The sequence below is a fragment of the Anticarsia gemmatalis genome, chromosome 7, assembly GCF_050436995.1.
Source record: "Anticarsia gemmatalis isolate Benzon Research Colony breed Stoneville strain chromosome 7, ilAntGemm2 primary, whole genome shotgun sequence".
Lineage (NCBI taxonomy): Eukaryota > Metazoa > Arthropoda > Insecta > Lepidoptera > Erebidae > Anticarsia > Anticarsia gemmatalis.
In genome coordinates, this window is record NC_134751.1 from 8,251,782 (window position 1) to 8,275,450 (window position 23,669).

At 34.9% G+C, this 23,669-nt stretch overlaps 2 protein-coding genes across 4 annotated transcripts; one reads left to right on the forward strand and one right to left on the reverse strand.

The window, feature by feature from the left end:
• Window positions 1–95: 95 nt before the first annotated feature.
• On the forward strand, window positions 96–19,287 carry Btk (tyrosine-protein kinase Btk29A). Of its 3 annotated transcripts, XM_076116882.1 has the most exons (17): window positions 96–287; window positions 368–524; window positions 6,761–6,883; window positions 6,954–7,047; window positions 7,690–7,872; window positions 10,173–10,243; window positions 10,408–10,485; window positions 11,738–11,802; window positions 12,042–12,107; window positions 12,576–12,704; window positions 13,914–14,146; window positions 14,602–14,773; window positions 15,090–15,255; window positions 15,587–15,682; window positions 15,794–15,935; window positions 16,264–16,400; window positions 16,877–19,287. In XM_076116882.1, exons 2-17 carry the CDS (start codon window positions 375–377, stop codon window positions 16,976–16,978), a joined length of 2,007 nt encoding a protein of 668 aa, XP_075972997.1. In that variant the 5' UTR covers window positions 96–287; window positions 368–374; the 3' UTR covers window positions 16,979–19,287. The 3 variants fall into 3 exon arrangements, with proteins under 3 accessions (XP_075972997.1, XP_075972998.1, XP_075972999.1); XM_076116883.1 differs by lacking the exons at window positions 96–287; window positions 368–524; window positions 6,761–6,883; window positions 6,954–7,047; window positions 7,690–7,872 and adding an exon at window positions 9,003–9,187; XM_076116884.1 differs by lacking the exons at window positions 96–287; window positions 368–524; window positions 6,761–6,883; window positions 6,954–7,047; window positions 7,690–7,872 and adding an exon at window positions 9,269–9,386.
• A 396-nt stretch (window positions 19,288–19,683) lies between these two features.
• Window positions 19,684–23,572, reverse strand: LOC142974492 (uncharacterized). The gene is made up of 5 exons (XM_076116885.1): window positions 23,419–23,572; window positions 23,129–23,334; window positions 22,837–23,046; window positions 22,447–22,658; window positions 19,684–22,188 (listed from the first exon to the last, which is right to left on the reverse strand). Exons 2-5 carry the CDS (start codon window positions 23,282–23,284, stop codon window positions 22,092–22,094), a joined length of 675 nt encoding a protein of 224 aa, XP_075973000.1. The 5' UTR covers window positions 23,285–23,334; window positions 23,419–23,572; the 3' UTR covers window positions 19,684–22,091.
• Between the last annotated feature and the right edge of the window lie 97 nt (window positions 23,573–23,669).

Consider the following 23,669-nt stretch of genomic DNA (forward strand, 5'->3'; position numbering starts at 1 on the left):
TTAAACTTTTATATCTTGGTTCGTTCGTCAACTTAACTGTCACCCGAACCATTCATAAGTTCATGGAATTAAAGAATTTCATTCGTTCATCTAACTTTATCAAGTTTTGGGAAATTTTGAGAGGAAGATAACTAGGTTTTAACTTTGTAATTAGGCGATGTGATTTTTATTGTGTTGTGTATATATTGGTGACATAAAAATAATTAAACAGTTAGGAGGCATAGATCGAGAGTTGGTTTATTAATTGTGCCCTAATATCTATTTGTGATGGGTATTGTTGTTTGAAGGTAGGTGTTTGATTTACGTACTTTATTGATGAGCCGCCGGTTTTATTTGTTGCTATAGGATTTTGTATAATATTGAACAGGATTAAAATGGCAGGAAAGGATGACGAAGAGATAATATTGAAGACTTTTATGATCAAGAGGTCGCAAAATAAAAAGTTGTTCACACCGGTCAATTACAAGGAGCGCTGGCTGGTTCTGACTCGTCGGTCACTTATTTATTATGACACGGATGGCGAGGTAAATTCGATTGGTTTATTTAAGTTATTACACTCGTTCTCATTTGCATTGATTCTTAATAGAACGGGTTTGAAATGAGTTTTTACATAGCTATTTACAACATATCTAGTCCTTAATAATATTATAATGTACTACATTTTCTTTGTACTATTTTATGTAGCAAGTGATTTTATTTATATCTGCACTTTTATTACTTAATTTTACTTGTCATGTTTATACTATTTTGTGCTGCTTAGGACTACCATTACTAAGTTGTCTGGTAAGTATTTTTTAATTTCTAAAACTTGCTTATCTCCACTAATGATTATAAATAATAGATAAAAAATATTAGTCTATGTCCTTCACCAGGATATTATAAACACTAGGAAATTTTGGCTAAATCGACTTAGCTATTTTAATATGAAAGGACAAACCAACACGTTCCCATAACACAATAATAATATACCTACTACTACTGATTAATTTTATACTACCTACTCAAATGCTGTTTAGAATGACAACTTGTTGGATTGTTCCAAAACTTTGTCTGTATAATAGAATCTCATTATTCCCTAGTTTGACTTTTGTTAGATAGAATACATATTTGTGTATTAAATATAACAGGAAAATAAGAGAATTATTTTATCTGTATCAAATGAATACTAGGCTGGAAAATCATTGTGAGTGATTACACTGCTTCTAACATATGTCTCATTACTGATGAACAAAACATTACAATCTGTCATGATCAAATTATTCATGATCTCATTCATTAGGTAATGTTATGTTGTATGAGATAAGCAAAATTTACAGCCCTTTCTGTTATAAGACTTAGAAATATATGCATGAAATTAATATTTATTTATGGAGAAGGTTTGAGGGAAGGGTTAGGTTCACCATACTGGCTGATTGTGGGTTCAGAATGTTACGTATCCTCAAAAAAAGTGTTATTAAAAGACCTAAAAAAGAATTAGGCATATAAGGTTTTATCACAATGTTTCCAATCACCATGTGAACATGTAACCCCAAATTATTTCTAATAACTAACTAGTCTCCGATCACTTGCGTGGAAGGTGCATGTTTACAAGAGTACTTGTCTTCTGCTGCTATTCAAAATAGTCATATTAAAGCAATTGATCTAATTAAAACACAAATTAGGTATTCTTTTACCATTTTTTCCTTCTAGTTTGATTCTTACTAGATTGTTTATCTATGTGTTCTCAAATTCTTATTCTGATTATAAACTAATTTATTGTTTTTATTAAATTATTTATTACGAATATTAAATTTAAATAAATAACAGGTATGTAATATAATATTAATATACATTCTTAAATTTACCTGATTAAGAGAAAATGGCTACATATAGCAATATTTTACCAAGTTACATTTAAACCAGATGGTGTTACTTTTAAAACATTCGTAAGTTTTTGAATATATGCATCTTTCATCAATGGGTGAACCCCCTGTCTTCATGTATCTATGCATTTAATTGTTGCTGTATTTGGCCGAACATAAAAATCTTATCCTACTAAATATTATAATTGTGAAAGTTTGTTAATAGGGGTTGGAGATGTATGTTTGTTACTCTTTCATTAATAAACTACTCAACGGATTTAAACAAAATTTGGCGCATTGATAGCTTATAACCTGGATACACATAGGATGCTTTTTCCCATGAAATCTTTTCACGCAATCAAAGCCGCGGGCAGAAGCTAGAGTTCAAGTAATTTTATCCAAATAATTGAACTGGTTTTTAGCAATTCATTATTAATAATTGGAACAAGTTCTTTCTAATAAATTTTGGATATTGTCATTAAACAAGGACCAATGTTATAGTAATATTATTGTAGAGACTTGCCCTGCTTGCCTTCACAGTTCCTTTTAAGTTGGAAGTCAAGGAAACTTAGAACTATTATCAAAAAATATTATCACGTTAAAGGGCGAAGAGGTCGTAGGTGTCTGTTTCCATTTTCATTTATCTATTAAATTAAGTAGATTATTCATTCTCGTATTAGCATGCTGTTTGAGCTTTACATCATCGGCAATTTTTCAAAACAAGCGAAGAATTGTTAGGGTAGTCTGTTAAGGATTCTGAGTATTCTGACTGACACATGTCTACAACCCGAATATCGAATTCTGGACAATACAAAAGGCGTCAGGTCACGGTACGTCAGTTAAGGATCAGAACACGTGGTGACTTTTGACCACTTTCATGTTACGACGAGTTAATCTCATGGACTTCTTTTAAGAATAACAACGTAAAACATGCGTGGTAGTCGCTTAGAAAGATCCACAAAGCGTTGTGCATTGTAAGCTATAGTTTTGCTCATTCAACGAATTCGGTCTTCGAGCTTTTACATTATTCGGTATATTACAATGCCATAATCTTTCGTATGAAATCACAAGATTTCAAATATTACGTACAAATTAATAGAAAAAAATGAAGGTGACTTAACGACTACACTTTCCCTTCCCCTAACGTTACGTATGACGCCGTGCTTTTACCGCATTCGCTTATCTTCTAACTCGATGTTATTTCGTATTAAATTTAATAGTATCTGTATCATTTAACTGTTGTTACTGTTTCCTTTGTGACTCTTGTATATGTTACTACCCGCGGCTCTGACCGTGTAAAAAAATAAGCATGTCCTCTTGGAGAATGTTATTTATCCTCCCTTCCAAATGCTTTCCAAATCTTATTAGCCTTTATGACGTAAAGGAAATACAATCAAACAATAAAGTATTTTTTTTTAATTATTCATTCATTATTTTATGTATATTCTATTTGGATTCATTAAGTTTCAGTTAATTTCTATCCACCTTTCAATATACCGACGTTTCAGTCCTGTATTACAAAAGGTATGGATGTGAATAAAACAAGGGAAATTTGTAAGGATCGTGGCAAGTGGTGTTTATGTCTTTGCTTTCTGCCTACCCCTAAGGGTACAAGGCTATTTTATGTATGTACGTATGTCTACTTCAATCTCAGGATAGTCTTAAAATGCATAATTGATATACTTTTGTACGTTATGGATACATTGTACGGATGTGTGTGCGAGTGTGTGTTCGTTTATAGTTTAGTTAAAGCTAACTAAGCGCTAGGGCGCGCAGGTAATGTTAGGTTTTGTTCGAGCGACGTTTCAAATTAAAGCTGGAGGACGTAGGGGTGAATGTGTGGGGTGCGAGCGCATGCGCGAGCTGGGTGTGTCTATCGGCCGGCGCGACGCCCGGCGGCGGCAGCGGCAGTTCCGCAACACCGCTCGTCGTCGGCCCGCACCGCACCTCACACAAGACCCTGGTAACTACCTAGAATTTATACCTTAATCACATGTATTCATCACTTAAAACAACATCTCTATATTACAGTCGACAGTTTTGCGTCATAGTGATTTATTTCCGATATCGTTCTTTTATGGTATTATTGAGACATCGAACCGGTGGCTAGATTTGTGCGCATTCCTTTTTCAGTTTCCACCTACGCAAAAGACACTTTTAGTAAATGGACAGATTTTTTAGTTGGTTTGATAATTACTAAGCGATATTTGCTGTTCTTAACACCAACATTATATTTAAAAGGTTTCCGTATCGTCCAATACTGATGATAGTTATTCCATTGATAATATCCATGAGACACGTCGGGTAATGATTGGTACCTACCTATATATTGTTTCATTTATGTGGTGTCCAGCCATTTGCTCTGTTTTCGGACTAAGTCTGGATACCTATGAATATTTTTTGATTTGGTATTATAGACGTTTTAGTTGACTCTGTTAGCTACTAATAACGTGTAGCCGATATAATTCCAATTCAGACATTTGTACTCACCTACTTACATATTTCATTTTCACATGATCGGCTGTAATTCAAGAAGTGCTAAAAATGTAATCTAAATTTATAAATAACAAATACTTAGGTAGTTATAATAAAATGAATTTAAATAATATTATTTTGTTAATTTTGTGTATTTCTTTCTAGATAACATAAATAGACGCATGCATCGGCATTAAAAATAATATCGTTGACATTTTAAATAGTTTACTGATATATTTCAATTTTTTGATCAAGTAAAATATATTTTTTTATTATGTACTTCATAAAGTTAAGAAAAAAAACTATTTTTTTTATTACTTCTCCCAAAGAACGTTAAACGGCAGTTCGAATTTATCCTTCTTTTGCGAAACTAGCGATAGTTGAAAAGTGCATTTAAATAAAAGTGTCTTGGTGGAAGTGTAACGTATAGTACGAGTATAGCACGCAATCACTCCCCCACAACGACAACCCTCGCTGTAATGTATGTAGAGTCATGCCACGTGTGGTCCCTCGTTATGTGAGCAATTTTAATGGAGAGCCCTCCGCGACGCCCGCTAATTGTTTGAAAAAGGTTCACTCCACCGCCTCTCCGTCCCTTGTCGTGTTGCTGTTGTGTTTTGTTTGGATCATCTACTTCTTATTCAACCCACATGAGTTGTCTGGCGTTTGTTTGAAGTTGCATTGTTTATTCTGTAAGCGTACGGATAGATATCTTTCGACAGAGTTGCTCGTCTAGGGCTTTCTGAAAAAAAAAGGATGAAATAGTATACCATCTACTTGTTCAATGTGGAAAGATTTTCCGGGGAAAAAGCATAGTGTGCATGTGTGTTTATACTGTTTCAAACTGTCTATGTGCCAAATTAAATACAAATGAGTAACAAACATTTATAAAATACATTCTTAAAGTTATGATAACTTATTAGAAAGTAGGACGGATTAATGTAAACTAAATAAGCATTTTTACGAAAACAATTACTAAAAGTTAAAAAAAACTATTGAATAAATTATTACTGAGGTTTTTTTTGAAAAGTCGATGAAACATCGGAGACACTGAACTGTTCAGATCAGTTAGCAGTAGTAGCGTAAATTGATTTGTGGTATTCCTGTAAGCGATGCTGTATATCCCCCTGCAGGAAATCAACTCAGTGATTTGATTCATTACGCAACCGGTGCTCGCTGTTGTGCGCTTTAGGGCCGCTATTAGATCATGTTTCCTGACGTCGAGCAAATTAAATACAATATCTGCATTTTGCTCAGTTCAATGTACAATTATGTCATTTATATTACACATAGATATATTAGATACTAGCTGACCCGCGCAACTTCGCTTGCGTCCAAAAAGAGAGAAGGGGTCAAAATTTTCCTCGTTTTTGTAACATTAATTACTGTTACTCTGCTCCTTTTGGTCGTAGCGTGATGATATATAGCCCATGTCCTTTCTCGGGTATCAAAATATCTCTATACCAAATTTCAAGCAAATTGTTTCAGTAGTTTAGGCGTGATTGAGTAGCAGACAGACAGAGTTACTTTCGCGTTTATAATATTAGTATGGATATCGGAGGGTTGGACTTAAACTTAACTAATACGATTAAAAGACAAAATATGAAGTAGAAGCTTGTAGTGTGTAGTGATAGTGAATATAAATCAAGTTAAGTAACTATTACGACACAGGTTGCGATGTCGGTAATTGGTGTAGTGTGTTACTTACGGAGGGCTCGGCAGCCGGTTGGCATGACGCCAGTACAGTCTCTACAGTCGTTGCTCTTATCGCGGCTTGCTACCACCACACAAATATAATGTATGTTACTCACCTATATGTAACAGTTCAGTACATACACCATTACTACAATTTTAGGGTTAAATAAACCTGCAGGATAGGTACATCGTATAGAGATAACTTATCAATTAACCGAACACCTACATATATAGAACATGCTTCATCCTGATTTTGTTTGGTTAGTTCAGGTGATTAATTGGAGTCTGTTTTCAAACGTGCATGTCCTTACGCTGAGATACTTAGGTACATCTTTAATAGCTATTCAGATTTTGAAATTTTGTGAATCCTGTCTTCCTTTTTTGCCCTACATTTTGACTACAACTCATGTAATAGTTTTTTTACTTGTGGAAATGTTTTATGCATATTTATGACTAATGGGGAAGCGCAGAGGAATATGGATAGTTTTTTCCGAAAGCAAGCAGTCCGACGTTATGATATTAGTGTGATAGGTTTAAATCACAACCTCGAATAAGACTATTTTTGTTGCTATAAAGATTTATTGCAAAAGCAATCCATTACCTGGCAAGATTTCTATTCTAGAGACATATAAACAAACAACTACCAGTTACTCTAAGAAAAGTATTAAAAGGGTAATTCTAACTATGCTTTACATGCTATACACTTATGTTTATAGGAGTATGCAATAATATGACATTTTGTATGGTAGAGACGTAAGGAGCGCGGGCGTATCGATACGGCCGCGATCCACACTGTGGAGCTCGCGCAGTTGGGCAAGCATTTTCCGGAGGGGGACGGAGAAAAGAATCCAGTGTACAGGTATCCCTTTCAGGTAAGAAAATATATTTAACTACTTTCTTTATATTTCAATGAACTAGTTTTAAATAAGTGTTCCTGGCTAGGTGGGGTACACAGAGCAAGGGAACGACTACACATTGTACCTCGTCGCCAGCGATCACACAGAACGGTTGCAGTGGATTCACACTATCAGATCTGGTGCGTGCATATTTTTACTTATTCATTCAGAAAATTTTATTATCTTTGTCGTAGACTGATCTGGGTAACGAATTCAATTGCGAGCACTAGATATTTTTGTTTTATTTTTTACAAAATTATAAGATATTGCAGTGCTGAACTTAGTTATGTTCGTACGGCTGGAGTAATTTTTCAGTCATCTTGATTTTATAAAACCATTTTTTTTGTCGTAGAGCATCACAGATGGAGAATGAGTAACTTATGCATTTACTATTTCTTTGTCAGTATCAGTATTATAGATTATCGAAATAAAAAGGGATACAAAGTATAAAAAGAGCGAACAATTGAGTAAGTTACCCTGCTTGTTTATTGTTCTAAAGTATATTACGCAACATTTATCAGAATAATATATTAGGCTTTTATTGTATTTTAACAAAATTTAATGAATGTTGTGGCTAACAAGTACTTATTGGAATATATAAATTTCCTCTAAAACCACTAAAACAATTTGAGGAAAACGTAGCATAGAAAATAGTCTTTATCATTTTAAAAATTAAGGTTAGTATAGTATGGTTATTAATATGCTAGTCCTTAATTTTGTGAAGCTAGGACAACGTTTGTGATGTTAGTTTGATTGTAGGGCTAAGTCGAGCTGGATTGTAGTGTGCGTAGGTAGCTCGCGGCGGAGCCACTATCACCCAGGCGCATGGTCCGCCCGACGCTGGTCGTGCTGTGACGCCGAGCGAAGGTCCGCGCCAGGCTGTGCCCTGACCGACCTCTGGACCTTGTTGGAGCCCCACATAGACCTGTTAGGTCATCAAGACAAACACATCCCCGAACATCCAAGTTAGTGTTATGATTAACTGAATTTATATCTCAATTAATATCATTGTATAGTCTATAGAGTTATCCCTAACTAGATTTACTACTACAAAATTTCGTTAATTAAAAATTTAATTTAGTGTCGAATTTCCTTTGATTCCATTTAGTATTGTAGTAGCAAAGCTTTCTGTGTTTAAGTAAAAATGCATTTGTTGAAAGTAACCTACCTGTCTATGCAAATTACGATTAACCAGGAAGTTAATGTGTGTGTTTGAACATAAATGTTGGCTTTTATTTATATTCAAAACCGTTGTACATACATAAAGTTTTACATCGACTCAGGCTTGCCTTGATATTTGAACTGGAGTGAAAGATGTGAATGTATTTTCAGGTCAATTATTATTTTATGACCAATGTTTGGAACTTGTCATTGAAGGTTTAATACGAAGTACTTTCTTAATGGTCTATTTGTACAAATAAAAAAATATTTAAATACTAAACAATCTTCAACACAAAACAAAATAAAATAATGTTTGACAACACAACACGAGAGAGGTGGCCATTTCAATCACAAGGCTTCTGTTGGAAGATGGTATAATCTCTAAACGAGTCAATTGCCGTTGATGACGTATGTATAAATAACCTGTCTCAGTCTCACGTTCTGGACAACTTATAAGTGAAAGGGAGACCGCGTATCGCTTGCGCGCGCGCATCGAATGGTGAATGTAGGCCGAGCGCGACCATCTTTGAAGCCCTCGCTCCTCGTCTCGACAAGTATAAAGCCTTGTTCTCCATGGACTATAGTAAATATTGTTTCCTACTATCGCACAGCTGTGCCTCAATTTACATATTAACGACCAATTTTTATTTTACCTTTTCGTAGCTGTAGCTGAGGTGAAATTAAGTATGTTTATGTGTATTTAATTAATGGATAATTACAATAGAATTATCATTTTTGTTTACTTTCGGTTTCTGAATTTCTAGCAATTTTACGTCCGATAGATTTTATTCTGAGTAATATGCTAATTAAACAAAGCAACATCATTTCTAATCAAGTACCATAGTTTGTTAAGTTATATTACACACAAACTGTCGAATGAAAAGTAGTATCAATCACCTTTTACGTGCCGTATCGGCAGTGTTATGTATTACGCTTTACCTTCGCTGCGGCACTTGGACACGTTTGTAGGCAGTCGAAGCGAGGTGTCGCGCGCGGACGTCCGGTTACAAAGTCCCGTTTCTATGTTGCCGAATAAATCTGAGGACGAACCAATGGTCACTAAGAAGAAGTCTAAGATACCATGTCTATCGTTATCAGCGTTCCTTCCTGCACTAGAGGGTACGGTAAATTTAAAGTGACCTCTATTCATTTGGCCTCGCCGCCATCGGTTGCGTTCACTGGTCTTGTTGCACTCACTTTCTTGTCTTGGTCAGGTGTAATGTAATGCGTTTGTGTAATGCCCGTAGAAGTGATTTTGTGAAGTGGATCTGATAACACCAAGTGTTGAGGATTGTGTACTCCCGTACCATGGATATAGGTTAACATTGTTTAGTGCTGTTATATTACATATTTTGTGAAATTGTGTTCAGTTTGAGTGCTTCATTTTGAGTTTTTTTTTAACAAATACTTATGACTGAAACCCATACTGATGTTTCTAGCAGTTGTTTCATTATTAGTAGAGTTTTGTTCACAAGTTATACAAATGAGAGGAATGTTTGTGTAAATTTCGGCTTACTAATTAGGCTTTTGTTTGTTCGTGCTGTATGTATGTGCCAGTTCAATATTCACCAGACGCATCTGCATTGTTTTAACACAATGTCATAGTAATACAGTGCTGTGTTGATATTATCTTGATTATACTTTTTTAATTTGTCATATTTTTAAGAGTAATTTTGTTAATTTACTACTAGTTAATATTTTAGTGGTAAAATGAATGAATTATCCTTAAAGGGTTTACATAGATGCTCTTGGTAATAATATATTTTTACTTAGTTCATATCAGCAATTATGGTACCTATCAGAAATCGAACCCAACAATTCATTACCACAAGCACTTAAGAAATTTTTTAACACTCATCTAGTTTATTATTCCAGTAACTAATAAAATTTTCTAGTTTACTGCATATCACATATCCTATCATTTAGACATTAATATCGCTTTAACTTTAAATGTTGTACTAGGTATTCGAAACTACACCGAAACTTTAATGGCAAACATTGTACCTAATACTTTTGTGTTATTTAATCCTTTATAAAATTGTCAAAAAGCCTTTTAAAATAAATATTTAATGGAGCTTACTTAAACATGCATATGTTTGTGCAGCGGTCCAGGCAGCGATCGCAATGCCGGGGGGAGGCGGCGCTCCTCCGGGCACTCCATCCGCTAAACCTAAGGTACACCTACGAGAACTCATTATACCTACGTAATTTTAAACGTAAAAATTCATCCTCATTTCCTTCTACTCTATTCATATAACAAGATAATCCTCTTCCTCAAACGAATAATAAGGTTCTAGGGAATTCCTACAGCAGTATTTAATATTTATATTTGTTTACAGGAAAAACAAAGGACGAAGGTTGTGGTAGCTCTCTATCCATTTAGAGCTATCGAAAGTGGTGATCTCTCCCTGGAAAAGGTTTGTTTTTACTTGATTTTATTTTTTATAAATGACTAACTTAATTGCAATTTACTACTAATAAGTTAAATATTATTCTTGATGAGTCACAAAAAAGTATAAAAAGAAATTTTGTTGTTCTGATGAATAACAAGTCGCTTCTTTACAAGAACAACGTGATATTTTTTAAACTACAACTTTACAATAGAGCCATTTTAAAAATTTAAGCGTTGATAAATTCTATAATATTGATAATTTTTATGTAGAAAAACAATTAAATTACTGTATGAAAATAAGCAAAAACAAGCAAAAATAACCCAGTTTTGAATATCGAGTAAAATTAGTTTTTTTGAGATGTCACATTGTTCATGTAAAGAGGCGAAGTGATTATCTGGAAACATCACTGGTCGTGAACTTATTGGTATTTATATGAGTACTAAATATTATTATGATCCATACAGTTGTCGGTACAACTTCCCGTGTCCACATTTAAAATGAGTATTGAACATCCTTTGAAACAAAGTCGCGTGGCTGACTGTTCATTACCGTGTAAAACTTCGAGGTCGTATCAATATTTAAATGTTAATATGTATTATAATAGCGTACTTTAACATCACTCTTCTTGAATCTTCAAATTTTGGAACTACTAGATTAAACAGTAAAGTTTACGCTTTGATATTGTTTGCAAAGACAGACAAGAATTTTTCCACTAAACTTTGGAACACCACATTTTTCACTGTGTATATTAACTCTTTTTTGGTTTAAAGTGCCAAATTATATGTAGGTATATCTTTTTAAATTGCTCCAAGGTGTCTATCGCAGTGCCGGGAATGGAAGTAACCGATAGATAATGGTGATTGCGCGATCAATCAACCACAAAATACATTAACTTTTTGGTTAAATCCGTAGGCGTTGTGGGCAAAAAGTTTAACAAATATTGCCAAAACAATTAACTTTTTTGTAGGGTTCTTTCATGTGGGAAATACGATACCCCTACATTACCATCATCTTTTCAATCTTGTGGTGAATTTTTTCGAATATTTGTTCTTAGTCATCAAAAATAAAAGATTTCCTTCTAAGCGGCAAATAATTCTACAGATTCAGGGATAAAATTGTAATTCAAAGTGTTTATTGTCATCAACAGAACGTGGTTACATTCTTTTGTAGTGTAGTAAATAAGCGTGCCTAGTCATTTTTGTTACAGAATTCTGACAACAAAGGTTTTTAGTTGTATATCTATCCATGTCCAATGTAATTTTATGTTTTGTTGTAGGGCGCTGAGTATGAGGTTATTGACGACTCACAGGACCATTGGTGGAAAGTGAAGGACGAAAATGGGTAAATTAACAAATAACTAATATATTTTTAAGTGCCGAGCTATTGTGTTATATGACTGTCGATGAAAGAGTTATTGGAATCTTGGAGCATAGAGATGATCTTATTTTCAAATTTTTAATATCAGACTGAAGTTTGGAGATATGCCTCTATAGAATGATGCTTGATTCTATTTAGTGCCCCCAAAGGCCAAAACACAAACGGCTTGTTTTGTTTGATAAATATGCATACTACGTTTTCAGGTCTGTTGGCTACATTCCAAGTAACTACGTTAAGGAAAAAGAAACAATAGGACTCCAAAAATATGAGTGAGTGTTTTGTTTATAAAATGTATTGATTTCAAGTTTGAATAATGCAGTTTGCATCGACAGAATCACATTTTAATACCGGATAAGAACGCGGAAACTGTTTGCTCGTCTAAAGATACCTTTTAAAAGGCACTAATATAACTTCCTTATTGATTTTGTCTGTATGTCCTGGTGACGATCACTTTAAATTATAGATATAAATAGTATTTGGCACAAAATATAGTTTTGACGACAACCATGGCGAAGTGGTTAGGATTGCCGCCTTCCACTACGTGTGAGGTTCGATTCCTGCAACGAGATAATATATTCCAGCACATATACGAGTATAGGTAATTCAGACAGTCATATAATCCTGTTGTAATAATGAGCTATATGTACCTACTTTTGTAAATTCCAATTTATTTGTGCCTAATGATTTTAAATGGTAAGCAATATGTGTGAAAATAATTGATTTATATAACATTTCAGATGGTACGTGGGTGAGATGTCGCGGCAGCGTGCGGAGTCGCTCCTCAACAAGGAGGACAAAGAGGGCTGTTTCGTCGTCCGCAACTCTTCCACGAAGGGCATGTACACCCTGTCGCTTTACACTAAAGTGTTAGTATTCTATCACTATCCTACTAATATTATACATGCGAAAGTTTGTGAGAATGCGTGTATGGATGTTTGTTACTCTTTCACGGAAATACTACTAAACCGATTACGGTGAAATTTGGTATATAGGTAGCTGAAGACCCTGAATAACACATAGGCTACTTTTTACCCCCGTAGTTCCCGAGGGATCGGGATTACGGAAAGGTACGCGGACGAAGTCGTGGGCGGCCTCTAGTTTACTATAATGTTGAATGTACTACCATCGTCCAAAATGACTACTCGAATATTGGTGGTGTTTGTAGTTATTATTGTTGGTAAAAGCTGATTCAGTGATGTGATAATGTCGGGCTGTGGTATTGTAGCATACTCATCAATACTTCCCATAAACGACAAAGTATTTCTCAGGTATATTCTAGGGATCGAACGTTTTTGCCAGGTCCAAGTTCTCGCTTCATCAATGCTCTGGAGCTGGGTAATGAGTTTGCTGAAGATAGTGGTTTATTGCACTCGGGAGTTTTGGCTGTAGGTGGCCCCAGACTATAGTCGAACTGTTTTTGTCTTCAACTGTTGTCCCGATAGAGTTACATACATATTAAAAAAAACCGACTTAGCTCAGTTGTTCAAAAGTTATGCGCGTACATACATTTCAGTGGTTCATTTTTATGTATGTAGAATATTCGTAATCAAGTTATTTTATAAAATTCCGTATATGTAATTATAATTAAATTCAAAAATGATGTGACAAATTACAATGCTGTCGTTAGCAAATACCGTCACCGGGATAAAAGTACATTTATTTATTGTATTGTAGTATACATACCTACTGTGTGTAACATTTTTGAGAGAATTGTATAACTATAAATATGTTAATTTCCTGTTCGCGACGTTATTTTAAATGGTTGTATGATAACTGAATATGACATATTTCAACATTAATTTCATACTGTTTCAATGCAAACTAAACTTTGGATTTTATTTTTTACCTGTCAGAAATCAGGGGAATTACTGTAAAACCTTTGGCGATTGAAAAGAGTGGCCGTGAATTTCTTGCTAGCTCTTCTCATAAGGCTCTACCTTCTTTCCGAGCTAGTGGTAGATTCAGTAATTGTAACGACTATCATAAGTGTCAATATTTGACCTAAATGAATAATCCTAATTTTTATCATTGTTTCTTTGCTATTTCTACAAATATTTTCTTTCTGTTCCTTGCAGTTTGGATCCACAGAAGCGCTACCACTCTGGAACAGAACACTATCACTCGCCAGTCAAGCATTACCACATAAAGCAGAATGCTCGCGGGGAGTTCTATCTGTCCGACAAACATTGTTGCTCGAGCATACCAGAACTAATCAACTACCACAAGCATAATAGTGGAGGGTTATGCTCGCGGCTCAAGACCACACCCTGCGACCGACCTGCCCCGCCTACTGCTGGACTATCACATGGTAAGATGATACATATATAAGACTTGTTAATTGAACTAGACATCATTAGATCTCTGGTAACGTAGTTCAGTGAAACTCTTAACAGATATTATCAAAATTAAATAAATAATAATAAATAAATATAGTGGGACAATTCACACACGGTCATTTGATTCCAAACTAAGCAGAGCTTGTACTATGGTAACCAAATAACTGATAAACATACTTATATACTTCTAAATACATACTTATATAGATAAATTCACAACCAGGCTCAGAACATATACTCGTGCTCATCACACAAAGATATGTCCCGGGTGGGATTCGAACCCACCACACGCGGCGCTACGGTTGTAATTAATTATGTGTAAGGTTGAGTGCTTTTCTTCTTTATCTCTCTTGTCATTTGACAGTTTCAGTACACAGTTTTATAAATTGAACACCTATAATTTAGTATATTTATGATATTTTGTCAGACAAATGGGAGATCGATCCATCGGAGCTGGTACTGATGGAGGAGCTGGGCGCCGGCCAGTTCGGCGTGGTGCGGCGCGGCAAGTGGCGCGGCCGCATCGACACCGCCGTCAAGATGATGAAGGAGGGCACTATGTCCGAGGACGACTTCATCGATGAAGCTAAAGTTATGACGTAAGATCACAAATAACGCTGCACTATGCACTATTCAATATTTTTTTGTTTCAGCACGTACAAGATAGATTATTACGTCCATTGCTGTGACCTAGGAAGGTGTTCAGGACTGCTGACTACGAGGACTCGGGTTCGATTTCCGAGTAGAGATTTTTTGAATACTCTCAGAGATAGCCCGGAATTTGGGCATATCACCGGGGTATGGTAAAACGTAGATGTATTTGGGCCTTACTGATCTACGTACGAACATAACCAAGTCGACACTTTTTGTTGTATCGGTATCAATGTACTTACGTTTTACCTTGTTTATTTCCAGTAAACTGCAACACCAGAACCTAGTGCAGCTGTACGGTGTGTGTTCCAAGCACCGGCCTATCTACATCGTGACGGAGTTCATGCGCCACGGCTCGCTCTTCAACTACCTGCGCCGGACGGCGGCCGACCAGCTCGGCCCCGCCGTGCTACTCGATATGTGCATACAAGTTAGTAATACATTTCTTTGGAAAATATTAAATGTTGTTACACATTTAGGAACATTTTAAATCAAATCAAAATCAAATCATTTATTCATATAGGTCAAATGCTGACACTTATATGATAGTCAATGATACAGAGAGTGAATTTACCGCCAGTTCGGAAGGTAGGGCCAATGAGAAGAGCTGGCAAGAAACTCCAGGCCACTCTTTTTAATCGCCAATTAGCATTAGTAACCTTATCAAGAATTAGAATTCTGAATTGTAATTGAGACTTAACATTATTGTTGTAATTCGGTTGGTATAAAACAATTGGTATATTATTTTTATGTTGTTATAGGTTTGCAAAGGAATGGCTTATTTAGAGAGGCATAACTACATCCATCGAGATTTAGCTGCAAGAAATTGTTTAGTGGGAGACGAAAATGTTGTAAAAGTAAGTCATTAAATATTTTATTTATATTTTATAACGAAGTCGAAAAAGTATTTTGTAACTAATTGTGAATTTACTAATATATAACGCAAAATGTCTTATTTGTGATTGCAGGTAGCAGATTTTGGTTTGGCGCGGTACGTGTTGGACGATCAGTACACAAGTTCTGGCGGCACTAAATTCCCTATCAAGTGGGCACCTCCCGAAGTACTCAACTATACACGGTTCTCATCCAAATCTGACGTTTGGGCTTTTGGTGAGCTAATATATTTTTTTTTACTGCCGCCTAGCCACTTTTAGGCACAGGCTGCATTAAACTAGGCTGCTAATCTTTATTTATATAATTCTTCTGTAAGTGTGTATGTCACTGAACTTCTCTTAAACGACTGGACCGATTTTGATGAATTTTTTTGTGTGTGTTCAAGGGGATCTGAGAATGGTTTAGATTATTAAAAAAAGTTTAAAATTTTCAAATTAAAGACGTGTAGACAGGACAACGTCTGTCGGGTCCGCTAGTTGATTATAAATTACAGCTAAGTACCTGTGTTGCAACTTTGTAAAAATGATTTTATTTTTATTTCTAGGAGTGCTTATGTGGGAGGTGTTCACTTGCGGTAAGGTGCCCTACGGACGAATGAAAAACTCGGAAGTGGTGGAGATGGTGGTGATGCGAGGGCAGGTGCTTGAGAAACCCAAAGGCTGTCTCAACGAAATATATAACGTGAGATATTTTCTATTACTATACTTAAATGCTATTAGGTAACACAAATGTTATAAAGATTGAATTATTCAAGAGCGTCCGGAGAGCTAAATTTGAAGTTAAAAAAGAGCGAAAAATTCTTTAAGGTTCGAGGAGGAAAGTAGAAAACACTTAAAAGACTAGTCTTTAAGTTCTTAGAACGTACACATATGAGATTATGTAAACTCGGCACTTTTCAATCATCTCTTTTATAAAACAACGTTATAATAATATTATATTAAGTGAGGAAGTCGAACGAAAACCATTTAAATCACCGAAGAACGTATGTGTAACACAGGAATCGAACAGTTTTAGTCGTCATAAAATCGACCTGGAGTGGTTTCCGCCCCGTCTCATTCTCTCGCACGCTTTGAATCGGTCGTCCGGAATCGCAGGACATTATTTTTCGAATCGCAAAGATGGGAGTCGAGTGCGTTAACCGTGGCTTGTTCCCGCAGGTGATGCGGATGTGCTGGCGGCGCTCGCCCGAGGAGCGGCCGTCGTTCCGCGTGCTGAAGGACGAGCTGGGCGTCATCGCGCACAGCGTGCTGGCCGATTGACTGCGCCTGCTGCTGCAGCTGCTGCGGCCCGCCGCCGCGCCGCCCGCGCCCGCCACGCTGCCGCGCCCGCGCCGCCCCGCGCCCGCCCCCGCGCCGCCCGCCCCGCCCGCGCCCGTCTGACCCGCCGCCCCGCCACACCCGCCACACCCGCCCGCCTGCCGGTTCTAGGCTCACGATACTCTACCTGCCAGACTGGAGCGATCGCGTCGGATATCGGTTTTGGAAGTCATTTCGGACGCGTCGGGCGATAGTTACCGATTCTGGCTCGGAACCGCTCCCGACGAACTATGGCGCGCGACCGATTCGCCCGTTTCCAGTTTTCTGTTGGAGGTCCGAACGGTCGTCGAATTCCGACAATAAGTTTATATGAATCGACGGTTTTCGCCGTCCGCTCCTGGAGTCCGATTCCGAAGTCCGTTTACAATTTTTTTATGGCGGTTGTTATTTGTCCAGAGCGTGTCGTGACCGTAAATTAAATTACGAATTGAGCTTAGATAGTTTGCTTGTATGGAGAAGAACGGGCGGATCTCAGTGGTGATATTCTTAAGATCTGGTATGTAATTAGTACTTTCGGATGGAAATATTGTATGACGAGATGTGTGGATGTGCGCGAAGTGAACGACGAGAATATAGGGACCGTAGTGAGTAGCGTTCCGTAGTCTTCGTCGAACCTGCGCGATGACAAGGTAAGTGGAACAAGGGGTATGTAGTAGATAATACTTATGAAGAATCCTGCACAAATAACAACCTTAGGTCGTGATTAAACGTGTGAAACTTATACTCCCAAATTACTTTCATTCGAATATTAATTGATGATCCCAATGTAGAGGGCGCGAGTAAACGTAGGTGCCATCCAAAGCCACAATAAGGTTCCAATATTCAGAAAATGTAATTTTAGTAGGCTGTATTGCTAATGGGAAAATAGAGTTGAGATGGAATATGACAGGTAGTTAAAATGGAGGAAACTCTGAACAAATAAACGTTTCCTTTCTACGTAGAGAATGTGCAGTAGATACTGAGGCAGTTGACTTTATGACTTATACAAAATGCAAACAATTTAAATATTTGATTTATGTAACTTTTATAGGTTGTCTATGTGTACGTTAGTGCTCTACGAATTTGGCCACAACTAGATGATAAATAACTCATTTTACATCCTCATATCATTATCCATGGTAGTTTATTGTAAATAATATACTGTAGATATTTAATATACTAGTCGTTACATACACAGCGACGTTATAGTTTGTGTAAAAGCCGTCGATATTCTCTTGGCACATTATGTTATGTGAATATAGTTTGTCATATAATATGTTCCTACACTCGGCGCGTTTTCTATTTGCGATGTAACCTTATTTCCCAAAAAATGTCGCCACTTTTAGCTATCGTTTTATGCCTATTCGTCACAAAATCATTCCATGTACCTATTCGAATTTATTCTCTGGACATTCCTTTAAAAAGTACTAGTCATTTAGTAAATATTATTTAAACAAAAACAGACACCCACATGCAAATATTGTGGATCTTTGAAATCAAATTATGTAAAATTTATATCAGTAGTTAAGTAAATGTAACCACAACTGTAAGCATTTACGTTAAGCTGACGAGAAATAATATTGGTTAGAGATTTGTATGTGCTATATGATAGAAAAAGTTGGGTTACAATTTACTTGATGCTATTTTGTACCGAAATGGTGGTGACACTAAGAGAATGTGCCAATTATGTATAAACCCTTATTAATTTTAGGCTTTTATGACTGAACAAAAATTCTCAATAAATAATTTTAGGTACTTTTTTCTGGTTTGTAATTACAATTAAAATGTGAGTGACATTTAAGTAACCAGTATTTATAAAACATTTTACAAAATGGTATTTTAATTCCATTAAGTTGTAAGTAAATGTATTTTTTGTGATAAATCTTAATTTTTAGTAGGTATTCGATATAATTATTATGATGAAATGAAGACTACTTGTAGTTATAAATTTTACAAGCAACATGTAACCAATCAGTCCAGGATTGTCGATTTGTCGTGTAACAATAGGAATATAATGAGGATGTTGTAGATGCCGCTCGAAACAACTGACCGAAGTACGCTGATTTTTAAAATATTCTTAGTAACGCGGACATACTGCCTACCCATCGGCGGCATCTATATCATTTTCGGAAGAGTTACCGGTTTGAGAAGCGCATGTCGCTCTTTACATAAGAATGCCGTATTAAAATTAAATTCGCTACACATTTGTACAGCGAGTGTTTGTATAACTGTTTTGTAAAACTATTAAGTCGAGTAAAATAATTATTATAACAGTGCAGTTTTTTATTACTATTCCCGATTTCCTTTCAGGTCGATATCTATAATGTTAGCGTTTATGTGAGATAAACATAAACTAAATGAATACTTCGTCAACGTACATGGATGTTAGTTCTACCATGCTTTCGCTAGTTGGGAGTTAATATTTCAATATTTACGAAATATACTAAATCAATTATTTTACCGTATTAAGTGGGATTATTTACAGTGAAAACATTTTAAATAACCTAATTAAGTATAATATTTTTTTACACAAAATACAACGCTTAAAGCATTTTTTATCCACATTTTTTTGATCCATTGGAAAACTGTTCGAATAAGTAACTGCAAAGTATAATAATGAGTTTTATCAAATTTTTGGGCATGAAATAGGTAGTGTTATCAAAATACTATTGTTTAGGATCATTCATTTATTAGCATAATGTCAAAGTACAACCTAATAAATAAGTACATAACATACATAACAAATTACGTTTAATAAATTTTACTTTATAATAAAAGGAATGGCATTCCAACAGGTACATTACATACTGATACTACGACATGAAGTACAGAATAGATTAGTAGAAATATCCAATTATTTAATTATAACATAATCATTATTGTGTTACTTTTATTCATAATGGAATGGCACAGTATTAATACATTCATCGAAGATATTTAAACATAATTATTTATAAAATTAGCTACCTAATTTACATGTGGATACAACATACATGTGGATTATTTGACATAGTATTTTGGTGGGTATGTTCATAGGTTCACTTGAATATCATCTGCTGCTTCAACAATTGCTATAAAAAATATGAGGCGTCACGATCGCATACGTAATTTCGATTTAAAAGGTTAAATTTATTATTAAAAACATTGAGTTTGAAAACCAGCAGGATATACTGCTGTTAAGTTTACTTCTTTAAAGTTCTTTAAACCTCTACCCCATACAACAAATGATTTAATATGTCCGTGTGTACACTGTACTGGTATTAACTGTATAAACAGCAGAATTTAATTAATAATAATAAGAAATGTAGGAGCTCATTAATCCCAGACAAAAGAGAACAGTTAGTGAATTACACGAAACAATAAAAATAAAATGACCTTACTTACTGCTTTATGAGGACTAATAACTATGTTAGAGGATTGTTCCTGTACTGATGAAATAGGATGATTGGTAATCGTCGGTAAAGTTAACACGAACTCTATCTGAATACACACTAAGTATACAGTACCTAGTTATAATCAAAATCAGCAATTATTGTAGAACATAAATATATGTTATATTCACTTCAAAAAGTAGTATTCAGAAATCAAACATCTTAGCTTAAACAACAAGAGACCCTGTATTATGTACATGTCCCGTATTTAAAATACGCATTATAAAAGACATAAAAGTTGTTAATTTACAGGTCATTGAAATAAAAACAATTTAATTGTCTATGAATAGTTAATTTAAAATCCATTTAAAATAATATTTTAAATTCAAATAATTTTATGACAATCATATTAGACTAGTCATATGGTTTACTATTGTGACATAATTTTCTACCAATGTTAAAATATGTAATAGATTAATATATCTATAATAAAATAAAAAATTGAACCCTTGTCAGTTGTCCCATGAAATCATACAACAAAACCTCATTTAAAATGAGTAATTGACTTTTTGGTGTTTCTAGTTAATGTACTATGTCAACAAAGTAAGCATAAATTATGTCAATATTTTAAAATTAGTTCTAACAATAAAATCTATTTAACAAAACAACTAACTACATAACTAAGGTAGACTAGTGGTTTGTTACATGAAACATATTTTTTTAATGAAGGTAGTGTTTGTTTATAATTTCTTTACACAGAATGTTAATAATCAATTAGACTTACGACATGATTTTTTGTTCAATGTTACAGGAATAAAAATGATCTGAACAGATTACTTAAAACTTTATATGAATTTAAGGTATTGTTTTCTTATTGCTCAGTGGAGAGTTAATTTGACATCTACTTAAATCCTGATTGCATCAAGTAAAATCAATTTAATTCATGTTCATAGGTACATAATTATATAAAGATAAACTTCACTATGAATTATAGATAGGGCAAGTTATGATATTATATACTTAGGTACAATTATATCAAGCCTGAAAGATATACTAATCTGCAGTTGTAACATTATTAAATAAATAAATCAGTTTGACTAAAGGGTGGGGCAAGTAAATAGTCAACATAGCTTAAAACACTAACTCCTATTGTAATGGTTCATACAAACCTCCATGGAGTAAATAAAAAAATCCATATTAAAGTAATTTTATAGTCCATTAACTTAGTAGAAAGCCATTGCACAATCTTGTATATGTTGCAGTCAAAAATCATAACCAATGTCCTCAGTCAAAAGTAGTTTCGACTGATTTTGCTATTCAATAGTAGTTTTGACTGGTTATGAGTTTTGACTGCAACATTATACAAGGCTCTCTTCTAAGATGTTGTACTATACAAACAATCTATATTTAGTACTAAGTACTGAAGTACATAAAGAAAGAAAATGTCTCATTAAAGATTTTCCTAAACAAAGTTTAAAGTCATGATTTATGACATAACAACAGTGACTTAGTTTCAGTTGGAATTCTTTGGATTTAAATTCTTTTAATTAATAGCATTTACCTAATAATGTAATATAAAATATATTATACACATTTATGTCATACAGTTACATTATTGTTAGACACAACATCCATACTAGCAAACTTACATACTATCATCATCGTGGGTCATGGTCAATGGTCATTCATGGTCATCATAGGTATATTTACATATTGGTGGGCAAGATGTCCGGTATCAGGTACTGGCAAAGGTCCATCTCTGAGCTCACAAATGTCACTTTACTTGCAGTGTTTTCATCAAGCCTGAAAAGAATTTAGAAGTCATTAAAATCATATAGTGTGCATATCAATATTGAGTATAATAAATGAATAAATATAAACATAAATAACGGATATTATAATATTAGAAATGAAAGCTACAGGGATTTTTATAGAGATACATCTTGCATGTTGCAGAATTGAGCAAATATATCCACACTTGAAAGGTAAAAAGAATACTTATAACACTGACTGCCAACATAACATTTAGTAGGTGCCTGTACAAAATTCTAATGAACTTACCATCCTTTTATGACGGTCCAACATCCAGAGAAGAAAGCTGGTGCATTGATAATGAGGCAGACTCCAAGTCTCTCAGGGTAGTGGCGACTCAGCAACCAGATTAAGTTCTTCAACACTTGGTAATCCATACAAGACAGTGTGAAGCTGCTCAAGTCAAATACAATGCACAAGTTGTCAACCACCTCCTCAAAACATTTCTTGCTTGCATCCTCCTGAAATAAACAATTATAATATTTTTATTTTATCATTCAAGTTTTTATTTAGAGTTCATTTATTTCAGTGCAAAACTACGACAATAGGTTTAATTTACTTATTTATGAACTGTTTATGGAAAAAATATGATTGCATGCTCAGGTCAAAAAAACAAAAACTATGTTGACATAATCATACCAGGCAGTAAACAATGAATTTAGTGAGGTCATCTATGTTTCTGTCACTGGAGCTGTGGTTCTTTGCCGGAATATACACAATTGGTCTACCAATTATGTCTCTGTGCCGGAGCACTCTGGCTTTGTCAGAATACTTTTCTATCAATTCCTTGTTGTCACCCAAGTCGGCAACACCATATTCCACTCTCCATTTATTTGTTTTTATTATGGCCTGAAACAAACAACATGAATGAACAGAGAATCAAGATAGAAACAATGAAATTATGACAAAACTGTTAAGCTTGTCCCCTCACTTGAAATGCGTTATCAACTGTTTTAAAAGCCCTTAGGTACCGCCGTAACGAGAATTCGTTGTGGTATTGTGCCGGGTCTGCACTAACGATTATGTTCATTCTCTCCTTTAGTTGTTTTAGATCATCCTCATTGACGGGCTTTAGATCCTCTGCCATTTTCAAGATTTCAGCTTAATGAGATTAAATTTATATTCTTCACTGTTGCCCTTTAATACACAATCACACGAAAAGCTATAAAAGTTTTATCTTACTATAATAAAAAATAAAGATTACAAAAACCAAAAGCGTACTTTCGGGGATCACTGAGTTTTCTACACGTATAAAACGTCAAACATTTAATGGTTTTGTCAGTATTTTTAGCATCGTTCTATAGTGCTATCTCAGTTTTCTTGATATGGGTAAGAGGAACAACAGATATAAATGTTCACAACTTATTTTTTACGCCATTAACGTTATCAGTTAACTGTCAGTTTGACAAACTACAAATTGTTATCACGTGGGGGGCGCGCGCAAGCGAGAGTAGGAGTAGAGCAGGCAACAT

Excerpts from the sequence above, each read along its gene's own strand:
- Btk (XM_076116882.1), top strand. The coding sequence starts at position 375 with ATGGCAGGAAAGGATGACGAAGAGATAATATTGAAGACTTTTATGATC. Across the intron at positions 12,108-12,575 it reads ATAGGACTCCAAAAATATGA|ATGGTACGTGGGTGAGATGT; the intron begins GTGAGTGTTTTG and ends ATAACATTTCAG. Across the intron at positions 15,256-15,586 it reads TACTCGATATGTGCATACAA|GTTTGCAAAGGAATGGCTTA; the intron begins GTTAGTAATACA and ends ATGTTGTTATAG.
- LOC142974492 (XM_076116885.1), bottom strand. The coding sequence starts at position 23,284 with ATGGCAGAGGATCTAAAGCCCGTCAATGAGGATGATCTAAAACAACTA. Across the intron at positions 23,047-23,128 it reads CAGTTGATAACGCATTTCAA|GCCATAATAAAAACAAATAA; the intron begins GTGAGGGGACAA and ends TGTTTGTTTCAG. Across the intron at positions 22,189-22,446 it reads TGGACCGTCATAAAAGGATG|GCTTGATGAAAACACTGCAA; the intron begins GTAAGTTCATTA and ends AATTCTTTTCAG.